We start from the raw sequence: 19999 nt of genomic DNA on the forward strand, positions 1-19999 counted from the left end.
AAACTTAATTTCCTCAATCTGTAAAGTGGGTATAATATCATATATTTCTTTATAGATACATTGTGACAATCATTTTTAAAACTCTAAGATGCCTTATAAATATGGATTATTATTTTGCTGATTTTTTCTTTATCATTTTCTTATCATTTGTTTTTATGTCATTTAGATTTCTCATATCCTCTTTTCCTTTCACAGAGTAATTTTTCTTATAACAATTGAGGGAAAAGGAAAAAGAAGAAATAAAGTTTAGCAAACTTTGAAGTGAAAAAGTATTAAAAAATTAACATCATATATAGTTTTCCACTTTTTCTGCAAATCTTTGCAAAGGATCAGAGGAGGATCTAGTGGGGAGGAATACCTTCTCATATTTCTTTGAGGATCAAATTTGTTCTTTGTAACTTCAAAACATTTATTTTACCGATATTATGTGATAGTGGTTCTTTTCTATTTTCATCACTGTTGTAATTGCCTATGTTATTTTTCTGGCTCTGCCTATTTAATTTCATATCAGTTCACTTTTTTTCTTGCATCAAATGTATTCATCAAATTCATTCTTTTATAACAGTAATATTCTATTATGTCTACACACCACAATTGTTTAGTTATTCTGGAGCAGTGGGCTGCTCTTTTGTTTCTACTTCTTTGCTACTACTACAGAAGTACTTCACTATTTTATAATCCATTGGCCTTTTTTTCTTTTTTGTCAGTTGTTGATATATCCCAGCAGAGAAGTGTTAAAAGTATCAAAGGATATGGACATTTTAATCACTTCTCTTATTATTAGTAATTTGGAGTATTTATTTAAATAGCTTTAATAAGAGTTTGTAAATCTATTATTTTACCATCTTTAATAAGAGTTTACATTTCTTTTGAGTACTATTTATTCACATTTTTTGATTTATCTATTTATTTGGTACTCTCTTTAGTTTAAAAAACTAAAATTTTTGTTGGCTGCTACAGATTAAATATAGATTATATACCAATCATTTCAATTAGAAATATTTAATATAAAAATTTCCTAGTAGAATATTTCTTTTATTCTAGATACATTAATATTGTACAAAATCATTGTATTTCATGTAACCAAAATTCTCTTTGTCTTTTTTTCATGTGCTAAGAATGAACCTCCTAAGTATAACTGTGAAAGGTGTATGATCCTCCTTTTTTATGTTTCATAGTAGAATCTCATTTTTGTTGCTGCTGCTAAAGTGATAATTCTCTGAACTTTTGTACTATTTAAGTCTATATAATATGACTTAGTATCCAATTAGATGCAGTTTCTTTACATTAAGCAACTGTTCCATATTCTACTGACTAACATTTTAGAGGATAATTGACATTTACCATAAGACATAATTTGGCATCCACAGAGACATTAAAAACAGAAATTTAAGGTGGGCTTATGGGCAAGCAATACATAAAATAGACAGATCTTAATCACTATGGTCTATTATGTTGAGATTTGGATTTATTTCATACATTCTGTTCCCTTGCTAAGTTAAATAAAAGGACCTGGACCTTGCTTCTTTGAAATAAAGCAAATCACCAAGAACAGGAAGGCTGTCTGCATGCTTTCAGAAGAACACAACTTATACATTATATACTAACTGCCCTGTATTTAAACAAATCTGTGTGGTGCAATTTTCATATGGGTGCTTCTGTTCATCGTTCAGCACATGGTTTTATCCATATATGGGTAACTATAGATATTGTGGCTCCCAAAGGGAGGGCTACATGGCCAAATGGGTACTAAATTGACCAAAAATCAGGCAATTTGGGTTTTTTCTCTTGTGTACATCAGGCCTTTAATCACTTGTGTTTAAAAAGGCTTTGGAGAAGCTGAATGTATCTACCTCACTAGATAAGGGTGCCAAAGTATATTGCTTGACCTCTAATGTTAAAATGAAAAAAGAAAACAAAATACATAAAAATCCTGAAGCTTTATTTAGATGATGTGAATTTAGGAACATGTCTCCCACAAACCCAGACGATTTCTTCAGTCTTGCAGTAACTGTATCATATATTTGACTCAGGTCTCCGATCTAATGTAAAACAGAAATTTCTTCACCCCTTTCTTTGCATTTCTCCAATGATGACCCTTTTACTATATTCTCTGACTACTTGATCCCATAGTGATCTTTTCTTTCTCTTTTATCCTGTGAGATTTAGGTGTAGCAGTTCAGATGTTTAATTCCTAATTGTTCACTAACTATGCATTTATGCTCATCTCCCCAGATTATACATTTGTTTTGAAGAAGAATATCACACATTGTTTATACCCTTTCATCACCTTCTCCACTTAAGTGGAGTTTTAAGTTTTGAAAAACATTTTACATATGGATCCTTACAACAACCCTATGAGAGAGGCACTATTATTGATCTTATTTTAAATATGGGGACATTGAATCATAGAGATGTAAAATATCTTGCCCAGGGTGATAGTGTTCTAAAACAAGATTAGAATTCAGATCCTTTCTGATTATAAATTTGAATGTCTCAGGGAATGTGGCTGACTTGCTCTGAAGGCTGTCAAGATCACAAGATCAGGCAAGTCCTATCTACTAGGCTTTCATTGTAAATCAACTTTTTTTTTTTAATTCCAACATAAAAATGGACATAATTGTCTCTAATTTGCTTTTGCTGTGATTTGATTGGTGCAGAGAATTTTCCCCTGATTTTTGCAGATCCCCACATCTTCTACATTTTATAGCCTCAGAAATTAAGTCAATTTCTCCAGGTAATAAAGCCAGTATTTAGTAAATTTGAATTTGAATTTCACTGCTTCTCCTGTATGTGGGTGATTCTGTGTGTATATGTGTATGCAAATATGCTAATGTGCCCAGAATGTCATATTCATATTTGGAGAAGCTTGTTGCCAGAAAGCTGCTACCAGGTTATCTATGGTTTTGGTTTTTTTTTTCCCTCTTTTTCATGAAAACACTATCATTCTTCAGCTGCCTTCTTTCTCATGGCAGCTGCTTTCTCTGACTGATGAGTTCATTCCCAAAGTTCCACTTTGGAGAAGGACTCAGAACACAGATCCTTTATTCTATGGATTTTACCTTCACACCACAACATGGATGCCACCTTCTCCCATCTTCCTTTTATTTGTGACCTCCAATCATTACAAATTCCTGTTAAATTTGTTTTTATATGCAATTAGGAAAAATTAAAATGAAATAGTTAAAAAAAAGAATGTAAGTTCCTTGACAACTTGTCTTTATTTTTGCTTGTTTTTGTAACCCCACTATGATCCCTGGAACATAGAAATCACTTAATAAATGTTTGTTGACATGCAGTTGTTATGGGGCAACAGTTCATACTGGTGAAATCTCAACTCTTCTATAATATTATGCTGATGTTAATTTTATGTCAGTTTTAGAAAGTAGAATATATTAAATTAGATGTCTGTACATACATATATATATATAATATATAAGTACACATAATATATGTATGTGTGTGACCAAATATTACCTCAATTTGTCATTAGAGAAAATAGAGTACAATCACTTATGTATCATACACAAAATATACATATATATGTATATATATATGTGTGTTTATATGTATGTATGTATATAGATTTATATAATATGACCAAAGGGCAAATACAATTTTGTCCACTTTAGCACTCCATTCTTTCGAAGCTTTAATAGTCAGATTAAGCCTGACTTCCCCAAACATAATTTATTCTAGACCCAGGGTCTTTTTTTTTTAAGTTCTCTGAAAGTTACACATTCTAGTTCTATTCATCTAGACTGAATTTCCCCAACCTGGCTACCCATCCAGGAAGTCTGTGTCCCTTGAGTACCTGCCAGTCTCATTCTCCTCAGATAGAAGCTTGACCACCCCCTTCTTGACTTATTGTGAAGTATAATAATTATACTTCTGATATTATTAGCTCACTTTAAATATTATTAGCTCACATTTATGTAGCACTTTACAGTTTCAAAATTCCAATTGACTTCTCAAGAGATGTGCAGTAGGAAAAGTACAGGGGCTTAGTGACACAATGACTGCTTTTGAGCCCTGGCTTTCTCCTCAACCACTCTTGGAAAGAGGCAGAAGAAATAGGATGTTCCTTACTCAGAGAAAAGAAAATTGGATTCCTAAATGGAGAAAACTAAATTTGCCTAAAGTCATAAAGCTAATTAGGAGGGCCTTGAATTCAGATTTTTTTGATCCCTAGTCCAATGTCTTTTCATTATATCATATGCAAACTATTTTAATTTTCTTTCCTTTTTTGCCATTTTGAATTTGATAATGATTCATCATTGCAACAGGTTTCTTTTACACCTGTTATAAATATTTATTTTTTAATGGGAATTTCATTCATTCAATGTATTAGGTAAATGTAGTCATGTTTTATTATTATAGTCCTCAATTAGTTGTTAATATAATCTTAAAGAATCACCAAAATGAAAAGTTTATATTTATATCTGTTCTATGATTATCAGTAATTTTTACTTGGTTTTTCTTCCTCCTATTACTAACTAAAATAACAATATCTTGAATGATAGCATGTAGGCTTGTTGTTAGTTCTATTATACACACAAATTGATATCTTGGTATCTAAAGAATCAGTTCCAGAATATTAGATTTATAACAATAACTGTGTCATTTGTCAAATTTGTCAAATTTGAATATTTTACTAAAGCAATGCAGTTAGCAGCATTTATCTTTACAAATTTCTCTAAACAACTGTTGGACAGAAGGCAAAACTCTGTGCTAAACAGTAATCATTAACTTTTTTCTCATTATTAAGACTGTTCCTGAAGGGTGAAAGTTACAAGAAGAGGGCTGAATATTAAGTGAACAGTTACACTCCCTGAGGAATTTAATTATAAGGCAATTCAGACCACTTGGTTTGGTGTATAATTTAAAATTTTAAGTTCAATAGTTAAGTATATAGAGTGATAAAGTAGGACTTTTGGCACCTGGCTCAAATTCAACTGGGATATGCTTGTGTGTGCGCACATGCATGTATGTGTGAATGGTGGGGGAAGAAAGAGAAAAAGAGAGAGAGAGAGAGAGAGAGAGAGAGAGAGAGAGAGAGAGAGAGAGAGAGAGAGAGTGTTAATGTTAGTTATCACCTGGAATTTAAAAAGACTGCTTATATTCGTGCACATCCTATCACTGTCAATCTAGGCAATTCCCCTTGAAAAGGGTAACATGGGTTTCCGGGCCCATATAGGTATCCCTGTGCCAAAGTCCATGATACCTGTTGCCACCAACCCCAAGGAGAGGACAGAGATCTCAGAAGATGGCAGATTGGTAGAATGAAGTCAGATCCTTAGAAAAGGCCCATCAGGATGAATCCTGGAGTTGACTGAATGAATAGGATCAACTCCGAGTCAAATCTTATAGCAAAGGAGTAGAAAGAGAACCTTCAGGTACGGGGATGAGGAGCCAACACACCTACTCAAGTATTAACACCTGGAGACAAAGCCATAGTTGCCTCTTCCTAATTCCAGATATAGATAGTGTTCTTTACCACCTTGAAATGGCTTTTACACAGGAAGACTAGTTATTCATAGCAATTAAGTCCCATAGAAAATTAATTTTGAAATGTCTTAGAACTGGCCTTCAAGTTTCCTGTTTTAAAACTTGGACAAAGCAATACAAATTCCATTTGTGATAGTTCAACATGAATTCTTTTTGTCCATAAAAACTCAGACATGGAATTCCATTAAATTTTTAAAACAATTTTGAAGTAGGCTCTGAGGATAGGGATTATTTTATTCTTTATGTTTAAGTTCTTTGTGCATATGCTTAAGAATTGCCTATTGACGAGCAGAACCAGAAGATCATTGTATATGGCAACAAAATTATACAATGCTCAGTTCTGATGGATGTGGCTCTTTCCAACAATGAGATGATTCAAACCAGTTCCAATTATTCAGTGATGAAGAGAACCATCTACACCCAGAAAGAGGACTGTGGGAACTGAGTGTGGACCACAGCATAGTATTTTCACTCTTTTTGCTATTGTTTGCTTGCATTTTATTTTGTTGTTTTTTTTTTTTTTTACTGGTTTGATTTGATTTTTCTTGTGTGGCACAATAATTGTATAAATATTATACATATATTGGATTTAACAAATATTTTTATCATGTTTAACATATTTTGGACTACTTGCCATCTGGGGAAGAAGTGGGGGAAAGGGAGGAAATTGGAATACAGGGTTTTGGAAGGGCTAATGTTTTGAAAAATAAAAAGCTTTAATAAAAAAATAAAAAAAGAACTGCTTATTGACTAATCCAACAATATCATTGCGAGTATATAATCTAAAGATATCAAAAAAGAGGAAAGGATCAATTTGGATACAAATATTTTAGCAGCTCTTTTTGTGGGTGAGGCTGAAAATTGGAAATTGAAGGGATGTTCATCAATTGAGGAATGGCTATACGAGCTATAAAAAGTATATGATGTGATATATGATTGCAATGAAACCTTGTGCTGTAAGAAATAATAAGCAGGATGATTTCAGAAAAAAACTGCAAAGACTTACATGAAGTGATGCACATTGAAGTGAACAGAACCAGGGAATGTTATACACGGTAATTACAATATTGTCTGATGAAGAACTGTGAATGATTTAGCTATTCTCAGCAATACAGTTCTCCAAGATAATCTCAAAGAAATAATGAAAATGATATTAAATAATAATAATAATAATAATAAGTGATAAAGAATACTATTCATCTCCCGAGAAAGAATTGATATTGTTTTAATGGAGACTGAACCATGCTATTTTTCTCTTTATTTTTTTCATGTTTTGTCTTTTGAGTCTTCTTATACAAATATGACTAAGATGGAAATGTTTTACATATGTGTATGACCTGTATCTGATTGCTAACTCTCTCAAAGAGAGGTGCAGGGCAGGAAGGGAGGAAGGGATAGAATTTGGAACTCAAAACTTTTAATAAAAATGTTAAAAAAAATTTGAAAAAATTTTCCTGTTGAGTAATGTTGTGCCAAAGAGTTACCTCATACCAACTTGAAAATTCCCTCTTAGACCTTCCACTCTTTCATTTTCACAGGACCTATTATTTCATTGGTAATAGGAAGTTTCTAATGAGAATATTCCCTCTACAAATCCTTATCCTCTCTGGGAAATAAGGAAACTGTTGTTTACTCTCTTTTTCTTTACTACTTAGAAATATACTCCCTATCAAAAAACCTCATTTAATCCATCTATTGCAATAACAACAATAGTTCTCCTATTGATTCTGTCTTTCCTTAATTTGTGATACATAGTTCTTTGCATGTTATCTCTCTACTAAGATAGCTCCTTGGGAATAGGACGGGGATTTTTTTTTTTTTCTGTCTTTTTTTTTTCTTTTCTATAACCAGTGCTTAGCACACTAACTGGTACACAATGAATATTTATTAAAAGTTTGTTGACCGAAAAAAATGAAGATATTTGCTTGTTCTATTTATAACTTACAGTCTTTCTTAGAGAATTGCCTAACATTTTTGAGAAATTAAATGACTTGCCCAAGATCACACAATCACCAAATAGCAGAAGTGGGATTAGCTTTTTATCACTCTACCATGCAACTTTCCATCAATAACTCTTAATTAGTCAACTGAGTAAGTAATTTGCAACAAAGTATTTCCTGAAAATTTATGTTTAGGTAATGGGAGCATTATTTATAAATATAGTGTAATAAAATATTAAGACTTTAAAATATCTGATAATACTCTTTAAATAACATTTGTTCAGTCATTATAGTTATTATTGAAACTTTCACATTGGTTTTGTCCCCTTAGCCTTCTAGGTATCCCATATATCTTTATCCCCAAAGTTCAACTTGCTAATAGATTTACAATGTGATTTCTGGGGGGCCTCTCCTGCTTTAATATATCAAGCTCATTGCTTCTCACTTCATTAAAACTTCATTCTACAAAGAATGTTAAAGGTATTTTTAATCTGCATGATTACCCTAACAATAGGCAAATATCCTTAGGAAAATTACATCTCTCCAGGTTATTGACAAACAATTAAAATGACTTTGTAAATCATAAAATGGTATAATATACAAGTTGTTATAAAACTAATGATAATAATAACTATTGTTATTATTATTACTTTAAGAAATCTTCATGACTATGGTCTGGGGAATAATGAATCCAAGAAAAAAAAGAAATATATTGAGAGAGAGAGAGAGGCAGAGGGAGAGGGAAAGAAGGAGAAAAAGAGAGAGAGAGGGAGAGAGGGAGATGTAGCTGTAGCTTCCTGCTGGACCTCCCAACCTTAAACAGGTGTGTCTAGATGGCAAATGACTCTGTAGAGTGTAAGGAAAAACCTATCCTTCTACTGACAGGTTTGTCACTTCATAAGCAGATACTGCTGTTCAGTTCAACAAGCACCTTTCATGTGCTAGTGATAACATGGAAAATGGTTCAAAGTTTTTTGTTTTGTTTTGTTTTACTTTTAGGCCTTGCTCTCATGATCTAATATTCTAATGAGATTATTACAGTAGCTCTACAAAATCTATTAAATCATGGCTAAGAAGCAGTGGTTCAATGGTTTCTGTCAATTCAAGAAGAAATTTTGACCAATTTTAATTATAGACATGGTATAGTATATAGGTTTTCTGACTTCTGCAGAATCTCCATTCTTTTGAAAATAGCTCCAGGAGTAGATTGCCAAAAAACTTCCCAGCAAATATAATTGATATATCAGATGATAGAAGGATATGAGTATTTCAATATAAAAGTCAGGGTTCAAGGAATACTTAAATTAAGTTGTGAAATTTCCTGAAAATGTATCATGTAATTATGTTTCTGTGGGCAATAATTCTTATTTTAAGAATATGTATGAATTGACATTCATTGGAATTCACATAATTTTAAGAAGAGAGTAAAAGAGGCTCCCTACATGTTAGGAGAGGAAATGAATGAAAGTCACATAGGATGGAAAGGTAAGCACAAACTGCAATCTGCATTATTGGAAACAATCTGTATAGCAGTTAGATCATGGATCCATCTGGATTAATTAAGTAAAAAAAGCCTATCAAACTATCAAGCACATTCAGTAATTGAAGTGATAGATTCTAAAAGTGCCCATTCTTATCAATACATTAAATAAACATCAGAGAAGAGCTATTGATGTGACAAAGAAATGAGTAACAATGGGAAATATTAGGATATGAAATATCATATGTGAAAATCTTAACTTTGCTTTTAATAACTTAAAATACTGTTTGTTCTAGAGTCTATTTTTCCAAGAGTTTAGTGACTCTGGCACACTTACGGAATCAAAAGATTACATCGAATTTTCTAAAAGTTCAATGTTACAGAGTGGTATGAAACTACCATTGCATCTATATCACTTAAAGACGTTGCTTAAACCTAGAATATAAAGATATCGAATCATAACTGGTTTCGTTTATGCAGCATTTCCCTGATTGTCTTGTTGCATTAGAGTGTCCCAAACTACTAAGTTTAATCACTTAGCTCCTCCCCTTTTCCCCAACCACAAACCCCAAAATAAAACAAAAAATCCTCAAAAACATATTGCCTAGTGGAAGTCTCACTTCATTGCAATCTTCTAATTTAATAACATAATTCTACTTTGTGTGTATGTATTTCATAATTTAACCAGAAATTATGTAACCTTTTCGTTCTTCATTGTTTTTCTGGTTTCTTGTTTCAGGGAACAAGCTTCTTGCCTGTTCAAACATATCCTAAGGCTAAAACCATATGGAGGGGACCCTGGTTTTTCAATGGCTGTTCCTGAGGAACACAAACTCCAGAGGGACTTCTCTTCAGAAGTTTGGCTATATCTTCTCACAAAAGCTACCAAGACATGAAAAGGGTAGACTCATTTTCTAAGGGGAATACCCACGAACATGAAATCATGGCTTCTTGAATTCTTTTAAGGCCAAGGTACAGAAATGGCTCCATTCATTTGCTGTGGACCCTTATACAGATTGGCAAATTAAGACCTTCTTTGCACAGATGGTCAGTACTTAAAATAACTCCAATAAATTTAATGTTACATCATTTTTCAAATTGACTTCAATAGTATTACATGGTAGAAAGAATACTGCAAAGTTAGTCAGAAAAGACGAGGTGAGGTCTGGTCTGTCTTTGCCACTTACTAGTATAGCCTGTTTTGGACTCTCATGTTTTGGAATTTCAATTTTCTTATCAACCCTTGTTCACTCCCTCTTCAAAATTTTATCATGGACCCAGTAATGAAACATTTGCTGTAATATTTAAGTGAATTTAAAGAAAACTATTAGGTGGTTACTATTATTGTTTCATTTATAGTTTTAGTATTTACGAGCTGCAGCAAATAAATGTTTAACTTTAACACTTTGGACATTACTAATTCAGAGTTTCTATTGTCATATATTCTGTAAAAATTTTGCTTTTAAATTATGGGAAGGAAAGTTTATTAATTTTGTTAATAGTGCAAAGGAGGTGTTGGAATTTAATTCTCTTTAAGAGTTTAGCCAACATAACTTCAAGTTATTTTTTAAAACACAAAACATTTAGTGAAGTTCAAGAGGAAAAAACACTAAAAAATTTCCATTAATATTTTTGAAAATTAGTTTTATTGTCTTTTTCTTTAATATGTTTTAAATGTATGAAAATATACATGTATGTATACAGATGTAGGCATAAATACTGATTTTAAATTTAAGTTTAATAACCAAAACTCATTGAATGTGGTGGTCAAGTTCTTTTTGCTAACTTACAGGTGAGCAAACATTTTCAAATGGATCATTCTCTCCAAGTCAAGGAAGAGAAAAAGTATGGGATATGATAAGAAATCACATCATTTAAAACAATCATCAGTAATAAAATTATTGAGAAACAGCCTCTATGGAATGATATAAGAAAATATGTGGCACTTTTGACATTACTTTTTTCTTTGAGTCTTCTGTAAAGCACTGATTTTGCTATCATAATGTCTACATTTAAATCTTATACTTACTACTTATGTATTCCAGGCCAGTTATTAACCTGAACCTCATTTTTTTTTTCATTTGTAAAACTTTGGGTGCTAAAATGAATAATCTAAAAGTTACTACACCAACTTAAAATTTTTAAAATGAAAAGTAGGTTTAATTATAGTTTGTAAACTGACAAAGAGAAAAACAAACTGTCAGATAAATCGAAAATCAAATTAGAAAACTTACCTTATCTCCTTCTTCCACCTCACAAATTTTTTCTTCATTTGCAGGATTAAAGACTGGGAATTTTTTGCCACTCAATGAATTATGCCATTCATTGTTTATAAATATCTTGAGAAATATAAAAAGAAATTAAAGTCATATACATAGTTCAGGAACCTTGGAAATAATTTTCTATAATAATTTATCTTGAAACATCAGTAAAGACCCTTATTTATACTTCTTTAATGGTACTATTTCCCCACCAAAAACATGACTTGTAAAGGTCATATTGTGGAGGAGATTGCCATTCAAGTTCAGTTTGGAATATATGATTCATTACAACCCTTCTGTTAAGATTCTGTGATTCTCGAAATAATCTCCTGCCCCCAGGTTATTTTGTCTACTTTTAAGATTATATAAACCATAGTGTTCATCTGAAAATGTCACTGGGAATGAAGGACACCCCCACAATAGTGACTTCAAGGGAATCATTCAAAGGAATGATTTCACCCAAAAGAGCCAATCTGATGCAAGAGTTGGTTTTATAGAGTTAATTGTCTCAATTTTCCACTTCAATCTGTGTGCTTAATCATAGCATTAGTGATTTGGTATTACAAAATAGTTCTGTACTTTCGAGAGTTTTAGAACAACAATGGAAACATGTAATTTGTTTCCAGGAGCATTAAGAAAAATCTGGGTACAGAACTTTCCTATATATCTTAAAAAAAAAACAAAACAAAACAAAACAAAAAACCTTGAACTGTAAGACAGACTATTTGCTTTGAACGTTTTACTTATACTTTGAGATCAACTAACCAGATTTTAATTTTGCTTTAATGGACATATGGACACAAAGGAAAATGAGCTTTAAAAATAAACTAATACTGTCTATGATTTTAAAAAAAGAGACATTTTGAAATAAACATCGGACACTAGAAATATGAAGTTTACTTTTCTATTTATGTTTGAGAAGTTAAAATTATAAAGGAATGCTAATCTCTAATATGTATTTGAAAGTAGTAATTTAAAATTCTACTAAGTCTTAGACTAGAGTTTCACTGAATATGAGCCTAATAAAAAGCAATGTCCCATTCATCTTTCAAGGGACTTAAGGTTTTCTCAGATGGCTTAGTGGACGGAGCAGTGGACCTGAAGTCAGGGAAATCTGAATTCAGATCTGGCCTCAGATACCTACACACTGGGTAACTCTGGACCATTGCCTGAAGTCAGGGAAATCTGAATTCAGATCTGGCCTCAGATACCTAAGCACTGGGTAATTCTGGACCATTCATTAATCTCTGTCTTATTTCACTGGAAAAAGAAATAGCAAATCACTCTAGTTTCTTTGCCAAGAAAACCCATGGACAGTATGATCCACAGGCCTGGAAGAGTTGAATATCACTGAACAGCAGCAATATTTCCTGGGAATGGTGGTTCAGTGAACAGAGTGCTGGGACTAAATTCATTTCTAGTCTCAGACACTTACTAGCTGTGTGATCCTGGGCAAGTCACTTAACCCTGTTTGTCTCAGTAAAATGAGCAGAAGGAAATAGCAAACCACTTCAGAATCTTTTCCTAGAAAACGCCAAATCGAGTCAAGAAGAATTGAACATAGCTGAAAATATCTGAATAAAGGCTTCTGAAGCCCTTAGTTAATAAACTTCCCTTTTCAATGAAATAAAATTACTTACATTTCTGACAAAACCTACAAAATTTCGCCCCTTCTCTCATTCATGCCCCTTTAAAAATTTTTGTATTGGTATAAGCACCTAAATATAGAAGTTACATTCAAAAGGATAAAAATTTGAAGTAGTTGTCAATGAGTTATTTGAATTATCATTTCGTGGATAAATCATATAATTTTAAAGAGATGATGCAATTATATATTGGATCTACAGAAAAACCTTAGTATTTCTGGACATCATTAATACAAATTCATGTTAATTCAGACAAACTAGATAAATCTGCTTTTACACCACGAAAAAAGTTGTTAATTATTGGTTTTATTTATTCTTAGTTTATAATATTAACAACATTTATTATTGATTTAGTTTATTATAGTGTAAAGAAAATGAGTTAGGGAAAATGTTTTACTTAAAAGAATGAGCTCTTGGAAACACATGTTATAATGCTTTATATATTATATATATATACATATATACATATATATACACACACACATATATATAGCCTAAGGTCTTGCCTAGAGTCACACAACTAGGAAGTGTTAAGTGTCTTGAGGATAGATTTAAACTCAGGTCCTCCTGACTTCAGGGCTGGTGCTCTATCTACTGCACCATCTAGCTGCCCCAATGCTTTATAGTCTTTAAAATTGTTTTCATCAATTCATTAAATAAAGGCAACATAAAATAGAGAATAGAAAGTGGTAGCCTTGGAGGCAGAAAGACCTAGACTGAAGTCTCACCTTTGACTCTACTGTATGACTCTGAGCAAGGAACCTAACTTCTCTAAACTTGTGACCTTTTTGAGTTTATAAGTTGCAAAGATGATGGTAACTTGCTTAGGTAAAGGGAGTTTCCTCACTTGGGAGCTGCCTTTAACCAATGAAATCACAAATTTAGTCCTTATTCTATTCATTAAAGTCACTTCCCAAATGGATTCTACTAGATTACTAACTAAAGAAAAAAGCTTTATTAAATTTATTGTATAAACCTGAAAGTGGAACAATATCTATTTTTAAAAATATTATAATTTTTTACACAATATAATCCTTTAAGATGCCTTTAAGACGTTGTGATATTCGTATACAAATTATAACATATATAGCATTTTTATATAACATTATGTATATTATTTATATGCCACCTGAACAACCTTCAAGAATCCAGGATTATTCTCCATATCATGATGAACTATCAAAACAGTTTGTTCAAGGTTTTTATCTAGAATAAAATATTGGTGTGATACAAACTGTAGGTCATCTGCCTTTGTCTAAATTTATTGTAATTATTAAATGATGAAGCTGAAACTCAAGTCCCAGTTAGTATACTATAAAAAGATGTTAGATTTGGATTCAGAATTACCTAAGTTAAAATGTGTCTTTTGATATTTATTGTGTGATATTGGACAAGTCATTTAACTTTCCTGGGTTCCAGTTTCCTAATCTGTGCAATGAGAAAGTTGAACCAATCACCTTTAAAATTTCTTGCAGCTCTACAATCTTATGACACTAAATTCACTTATCTTGCCTTTCAGAATTTACTATCTCTAATGGAGGTAAAATCTGCAACAAAAATCCAAAAAAGGAAGAAATATGGAGACTCAAGAGTAAACAGGAAGAAAATAAAGGAGAAAACAAAAAGAATGAAAAGGGAGAGGGTGATAGCCTTTCAATCAAATAATTTATATTGAATGTGACTCATCAAAAAAAAAAGATGGGAAAATTTATTGTCCATATGGGCAAATAAATGTGATATTGTTTCTGTTTTGTACTGTAATCCAAGTTATAGGAAAAGAGTCAACCAATGAATGTTTTTAAAAATTGATGTTGATAATCCTTTTTAACTCAGCAAGGAAAAATAGAGGTGCCAAAGTATTTCTCCCTGTAGAGTCAAATCACATCACTCTCAGAAATTAAAACAAATAACTCAATACTGCTTCTATAAGACAAATGCAAAGAGAGAAAACATGCAAACATTATGGAGCCCTTTAAATATTATGTCTAATAAAATCTGTGACACTGTAGCCCAGGATGCTCTCATGTCTTAATTTCTTCTAAATCATATTATATAGAGTTTATGGACTATTTAATATGTTTTCATTAACAGCCACATCATTCAATAAAGTGATCGTAAATAGCACCAAAACAGGTGTAAACAACATTCTGCACCTCCTTACAAAGAATATGTACTTGAAGCTATGAGCTCTCTTAATACAAAGATATGAAAACTTTTTTTTAATCAAATATTTGAGTTTCATAATTTATTTGTCTTTAGGAGTGTTTTTTCAATTGAAATGCACAATGACTTAGGCAATCTTACAACCTATCTAAATAACCCAGACCCTGTCTACATAGTTCTCTAAGCCTAATCTTTTTAAGAGTTTGCTACTGGCACTCCCCTTTTGTCCCCCAAACAGTTCAACTGCCAACTGGATACATTGCCTTATTGGGTTGTCTTAGGGTCTGAAAATAGCCATGAAATGGAGATACTACCCTGGATATATGGATAAATGGACACAATAGGTATGTCCTTGGGAAAGCTGTATGTAGACTCATTTGGCAAATGCTAAGGATTCTAAATTAACTTAAATTTTTTTCAGACAGGTTTTGTCAATTTCTTATTGGTCTTTCATTGAAAGTGCTTTTTGTAATACTTCATTTTAAAAAGTTTCTGGGTTTTATTCCAGAATTTATTAGGTAATATTCTAAAAGTAGCTACTTATACTCATTAGGGAGCCTGCTATTAAAGGACCTTTGAAAACTAAGAATGGCTATTAAGTTGGATTTACAGACTACTAATTTATTTATACACCAAGTTTGTATTTTTACAGATCGGATTTTCTTGAAAACTTATCATGAAAAAGAGCCTCCAAAATAACAACTCATTATATGCTATGGATTGATGTAGATTTCATAAGACTTTTAACTTAGGAATGGAATATAGCCATGTAACATATAAGGCTATATTCCATGTAACATATAGGATAAGGGTAAGCAGTAGTTGGTAACTCTTAAGAGAATTTTGCTATCCACTAAAAGTATGTTTTGAATCAACTCACAATTAATATATTAACAGAGGGAAAGGGCTCTATATAATTTTTTTAAAGTAGCTAGTTAATACACTCCTCTGATTTTGTTTCAGCCCTGATCCCTTTTCTGGGTAGTGACATTATCTGTAGAAAGAAGAAAAATGATGCTCATCCAGCTGAGGAATCAAGCAACATCTTCTCTGCCTTGGGAGGTGATAAGATTCCCCCCCTTCAAGCAGAGATCTTAAGGTAAAGAGTGGATAAACATTTATTGGGAATATTATAGGAAAAAAAATTTTGTTCAGATATGGTTTGATCTAGACAATTTCTGAGGTTTACCTCCCATGCTGGGATTCTGTAATCCTATTTCCTCAGTGTCTTTATTTTAGCTAGCTGCCACTAGAAAAAATTGACAAGATAAACCCATTTACAGGAAAGTATATGTAATAGATGCTTCCTCAGTTACTTTTGCATTTTAAAATAGGATGCTAGGTAACAAAGTTCTCTGATAACTTAGCTAAAAAGGTCACATGTTTGCATCTTTGATTTTAAGTTAAAAAACGAGTATTAAAATAGGGTGGTAGATGATAAAGAAATTATTCTATACTCTCAGAATTTCAGGTAGGACAGATACGTCATGTGAAACTTTTACTTGGGGAGCAAGAGGTAGTCCCCTGTGCTATATATCACAAGAGACTCTCTTCCTGACATAGTTATAAAAGCCTGCTTTATAAAGGTAGAGAGTAAAATCAACTTTTAATACGAAGCTCTCTGTCTGTATGTATATATATACATATACATACACATATAAATGGACTTTCTCAGAGGGAGAGGAATACATCTAAGTATCAAAATCACTATTTTTCTCTTTAAAAATTGAAACTGTGAAAGGTGATGCAAATAATTTTTTTTGACAGAAGGTGATAAAGTAATAACTCTCACTGGTCTAAGAATTAAAAATAAGTATATTTCAAATTCTTTCATTCCTATCATCTGCCTTTTCAGGTGAAACTAGAAGGTCTCTCTACTCTGTCCTTTATGCTCCTGGATAGAGACCAACATTTTGGTTGTCTCAGAAGTAGATGAGCAAGAGTTGGGATGCCAAGGGCATCATCAGGGCTCCAAGTGATAAAAAAGTCAAATTACATCAACATGTTAATGTGTAACAATAATAGATTTCTCTTTGTTAAGCTACAGAGTTTAGGCAAAAATTTAACAGTTCCAGTGCAAAGGTATTTTTAGGTTCCTGAAGGAGAATCAAAGTTACTGTCAGACATCTCTTTTTCTCTTAAAGAGCTAACACCCAAGGTATACAGTCATGTTGTAAATAATGCAACAAGTATACTTTTTCTTAAGAAAATAGAGACCGCCATTAATATACAATTATATGAAGTTAATATAATTTAGTTTTCTCTTTTAATATATACTAGTCTTCAATTTTCAGAAGAATAGATGAAGAAAGAGTTGTTTTCTGCTATTTGGCCCCTTCACCCAGAAGGTCCAAATTATGAATGTCATAGTAATGTTGGTGTATTCACTCTTCCCACACTGTAGGGGGACTATTTAATAAATAAAAACAGGAAGCCACCAGAGGTTTCAAAAAATTGAAGTCCTTTTCAAAGTATCTCTATAATCAAGCTGATCCCCAAAGGAAATTAAAAGCAATTTCAAATAAGTCAATTACCCCTTTCATTCCTCCTTGTGGGCAGAATCAAGGATTTAGATTAGAAAACTAATAGATTTCTTCCAGTACTAAAATTATGATTGGCATTTTATTTGTTCTAAAGCTTGCTCTATACACTGTCCTTTGGGAACTCATCTGTTTAGGTCACTGTCTCCCTGACTTTTTTTTCTGAAGAAAAGAAAAATGGTCAAATGCTGGAAGATAATTACTAGTCTCAAGTCCTCCACAAATATTGAGAACTTCACTATTTGGTTGTGATCCTAATCTACAGAACATGGCTGTTAAAAAGCACACAAGAAAGAATCATAAGGGAAAAACTGGGGAGAGAAAATAAAAAGTTGTTTATGTAAAAAGCCATGATTTGCAGAAAAGGCAATATAAAAAAGGCAGTTCATTTTTATAAAGAAATATTTTTATTGATTACTTTCATTTTTCTATTATCTAATTTTTCAAAACTTATCCCATATGTCAAAAGGGATTAGGAGAGAGAAGGTTCAGCAAAACAAAATAAAAACATTGAAAAGGTCTAACAAAATCACCCCTGCAAAGAAGAAAGATGCCCAAAAAATTCTCTTTTGAAAGGGACTATGGACAAAAGACTAAGAGGAGTGATTGGAAGTAATTTTAAAATTTAAAACTCTATGTGTGTGTGTGTGTGTGTGTGTGTGTGTGTGTGTACAAACAACCAGAGAGACTGAGAAATGGACCCACAGAGACCCAGCTATGGAGAGAAGCAGAGAGACAAGAGACAGAAGCACACACATATACATACATAGACACACACACACAGAGAAAGAGAGAAGAGATAGAGAGAGAGAGAGAGAAGAAGGAGGAAGGGAGAGGGAGGGAGGGAGAGAGAGACAAGAGAGAAATAAGAGAGACACAGAGATAGAGAGACAGAGAAAAATGGAGTGCAGAGAGTAAGAGTTTTATGTAAATTTCCTTTATATATGTGGCCTGAAATCCAAGTAATACCAAATGAATTCAGGAAGTACTTTGCAAATCCCTGTGCTCCATCTGATCCAAATTCACAATCTTGGAGTCTATCAGATCTAAATACAACTAAACAATGAGAAAAGATCACAGTACACAGAAGGATAAATTTTAGAAATTATATACATGGTACAAATATTACCTTCACAAAAAGTAAACTCATTTTTATATAAGTATTTGCAAAGTCACTGCACTATCACGATTATAATTATTTTTTTAGAAATCTTAACATATTGCTACCTAGTGAGAACAAAAGATTCTGAAAGTTACAATGAAATAATAAGAAAAAGTTCCTCTAAATGTCATAAGATGCTTGTAGAATGATTGCATGATTGATTAATTTCTCAGCTGGAGCCAGGTAAATGATCATCCTTTTATCCAGCTTAACCTTCAAATACTTTAGTTGCCTGTCATTAATTTAAGTTTGGAATAGATCTTTGGTGGGGCCACTATACAAGAAGATGCAAAGTGTCAGGCGATTTTAAAAGTTCACTCACTCATTCAGATTTAATTACATACATAACTGCAGTTCTTCCAAGTGTGAAAAGGCTTTGGCTAATAAAGCAAATAATAAAATATTACTTTTAGGGAAGTAAATTTGAATTTAACACCTCTAAGAAAAAGTAATTTATTACCCACTATTACCCACACATGCCACACAAACACCAACATGAACTACCTGTAGTCAGATTCACCTGTCTGGGAAATACTGGCTTTTTTTTTTTTAACTTTTTAAAAGAATGTTCTAGTAAAAGAATTGGAATTACACAGTAGTTCAAACAGTAGGCACTTACTAAAGGCTTGCTGAATTGAGTTGAATGTCACTCTAAAACATATTTGTATTTATAGAACTTGCTGGTATTTATAGGATTTATTATTTAAATTTCAGGGTGATTTTTGTTTGTTAGCTTCACTGTTTGTCTTGCTAGATTCTAACTTCTACTAAACTTTAAAAAAGCTTTCCAATTGGGAAGACTTATTCATCTATATAACCACAGTAGGCACCACATTCTAACCTCACAACACCCCCCCCCAAACAAAACATTACAGATATTTTTTGCATTAAATATAGTGTGTGTATATGTGTGTGTATTTTGTTATTTACAAAGAGGAGAACATTTAACACCGAAATTTTCCTTGAGATATATATTTTAAGGAGAAAAAAATTTTAATGAACTGCAGAACAAAGCAGCAACACAAAGTGGCACAAATGAATTAAAAACTGAAAAATTTCTTAGAAACCACACAAGTTTTCCCTCCACCCCTGCAATTAAAGAGGATAAGTTATATACTTATTATTTTGGATTTAGGATATATGGTTTTACTAAAGCATATAGTTAAAAGTAACCCCAGATCTGTGTTGAACAGAGTTCAATCCTGTATGATGCCAGAAAAGGAAAACAAGACTGAAAGATCAAATGAGATAATATATGTAAAGCATTTTGAAAATCACAAAGTACTATATAAATATTAG

At 32.2% G+C, this 19999-nt stretch overlaps 1 protein-coding gene across 3 annotated transcripts in view; it reads right to left on the reverse strand.

The window, feature by feature from the left end:
• Positions 1–19999, reverse strand: part of ALDH1A1 (aldehyde dehydrogenase 1 family member A1) — a 66983-nt gene that overhangs the window by 38301 nt on the left and 8683 nt on the right. For all 3 annotated transcript variants that reach the window (XM_051998437.1, XM_051998428.1, XM_051998419.1), the window contains one exon: positions 11163–11267. In XM_051998437.1, the coding sequence (XP_051854397.1) occupies positions 11163–11267 (105 nt within the window). The remainder of the gene's footprint in view (positions 1–11162; positions 11268–19999) is intronic.

This window comes from Antechinus flavipes, chromosome 1 (assembly GCF_016432865.1).
Source record: "Antechinus flavipes isolate AdamAnt ecotype Samford, QLD, Australia chromosome 1, AdamAnt_v2, whole genome shotgun sequence".
Taxonomy (NCBI): domain Eukaryota; kingdom Metazoa; phylum Chordata; class Mammalia; order Dasyuromorphia; family Dasyuridae; genus Antechinus; species Antechinus flavipes.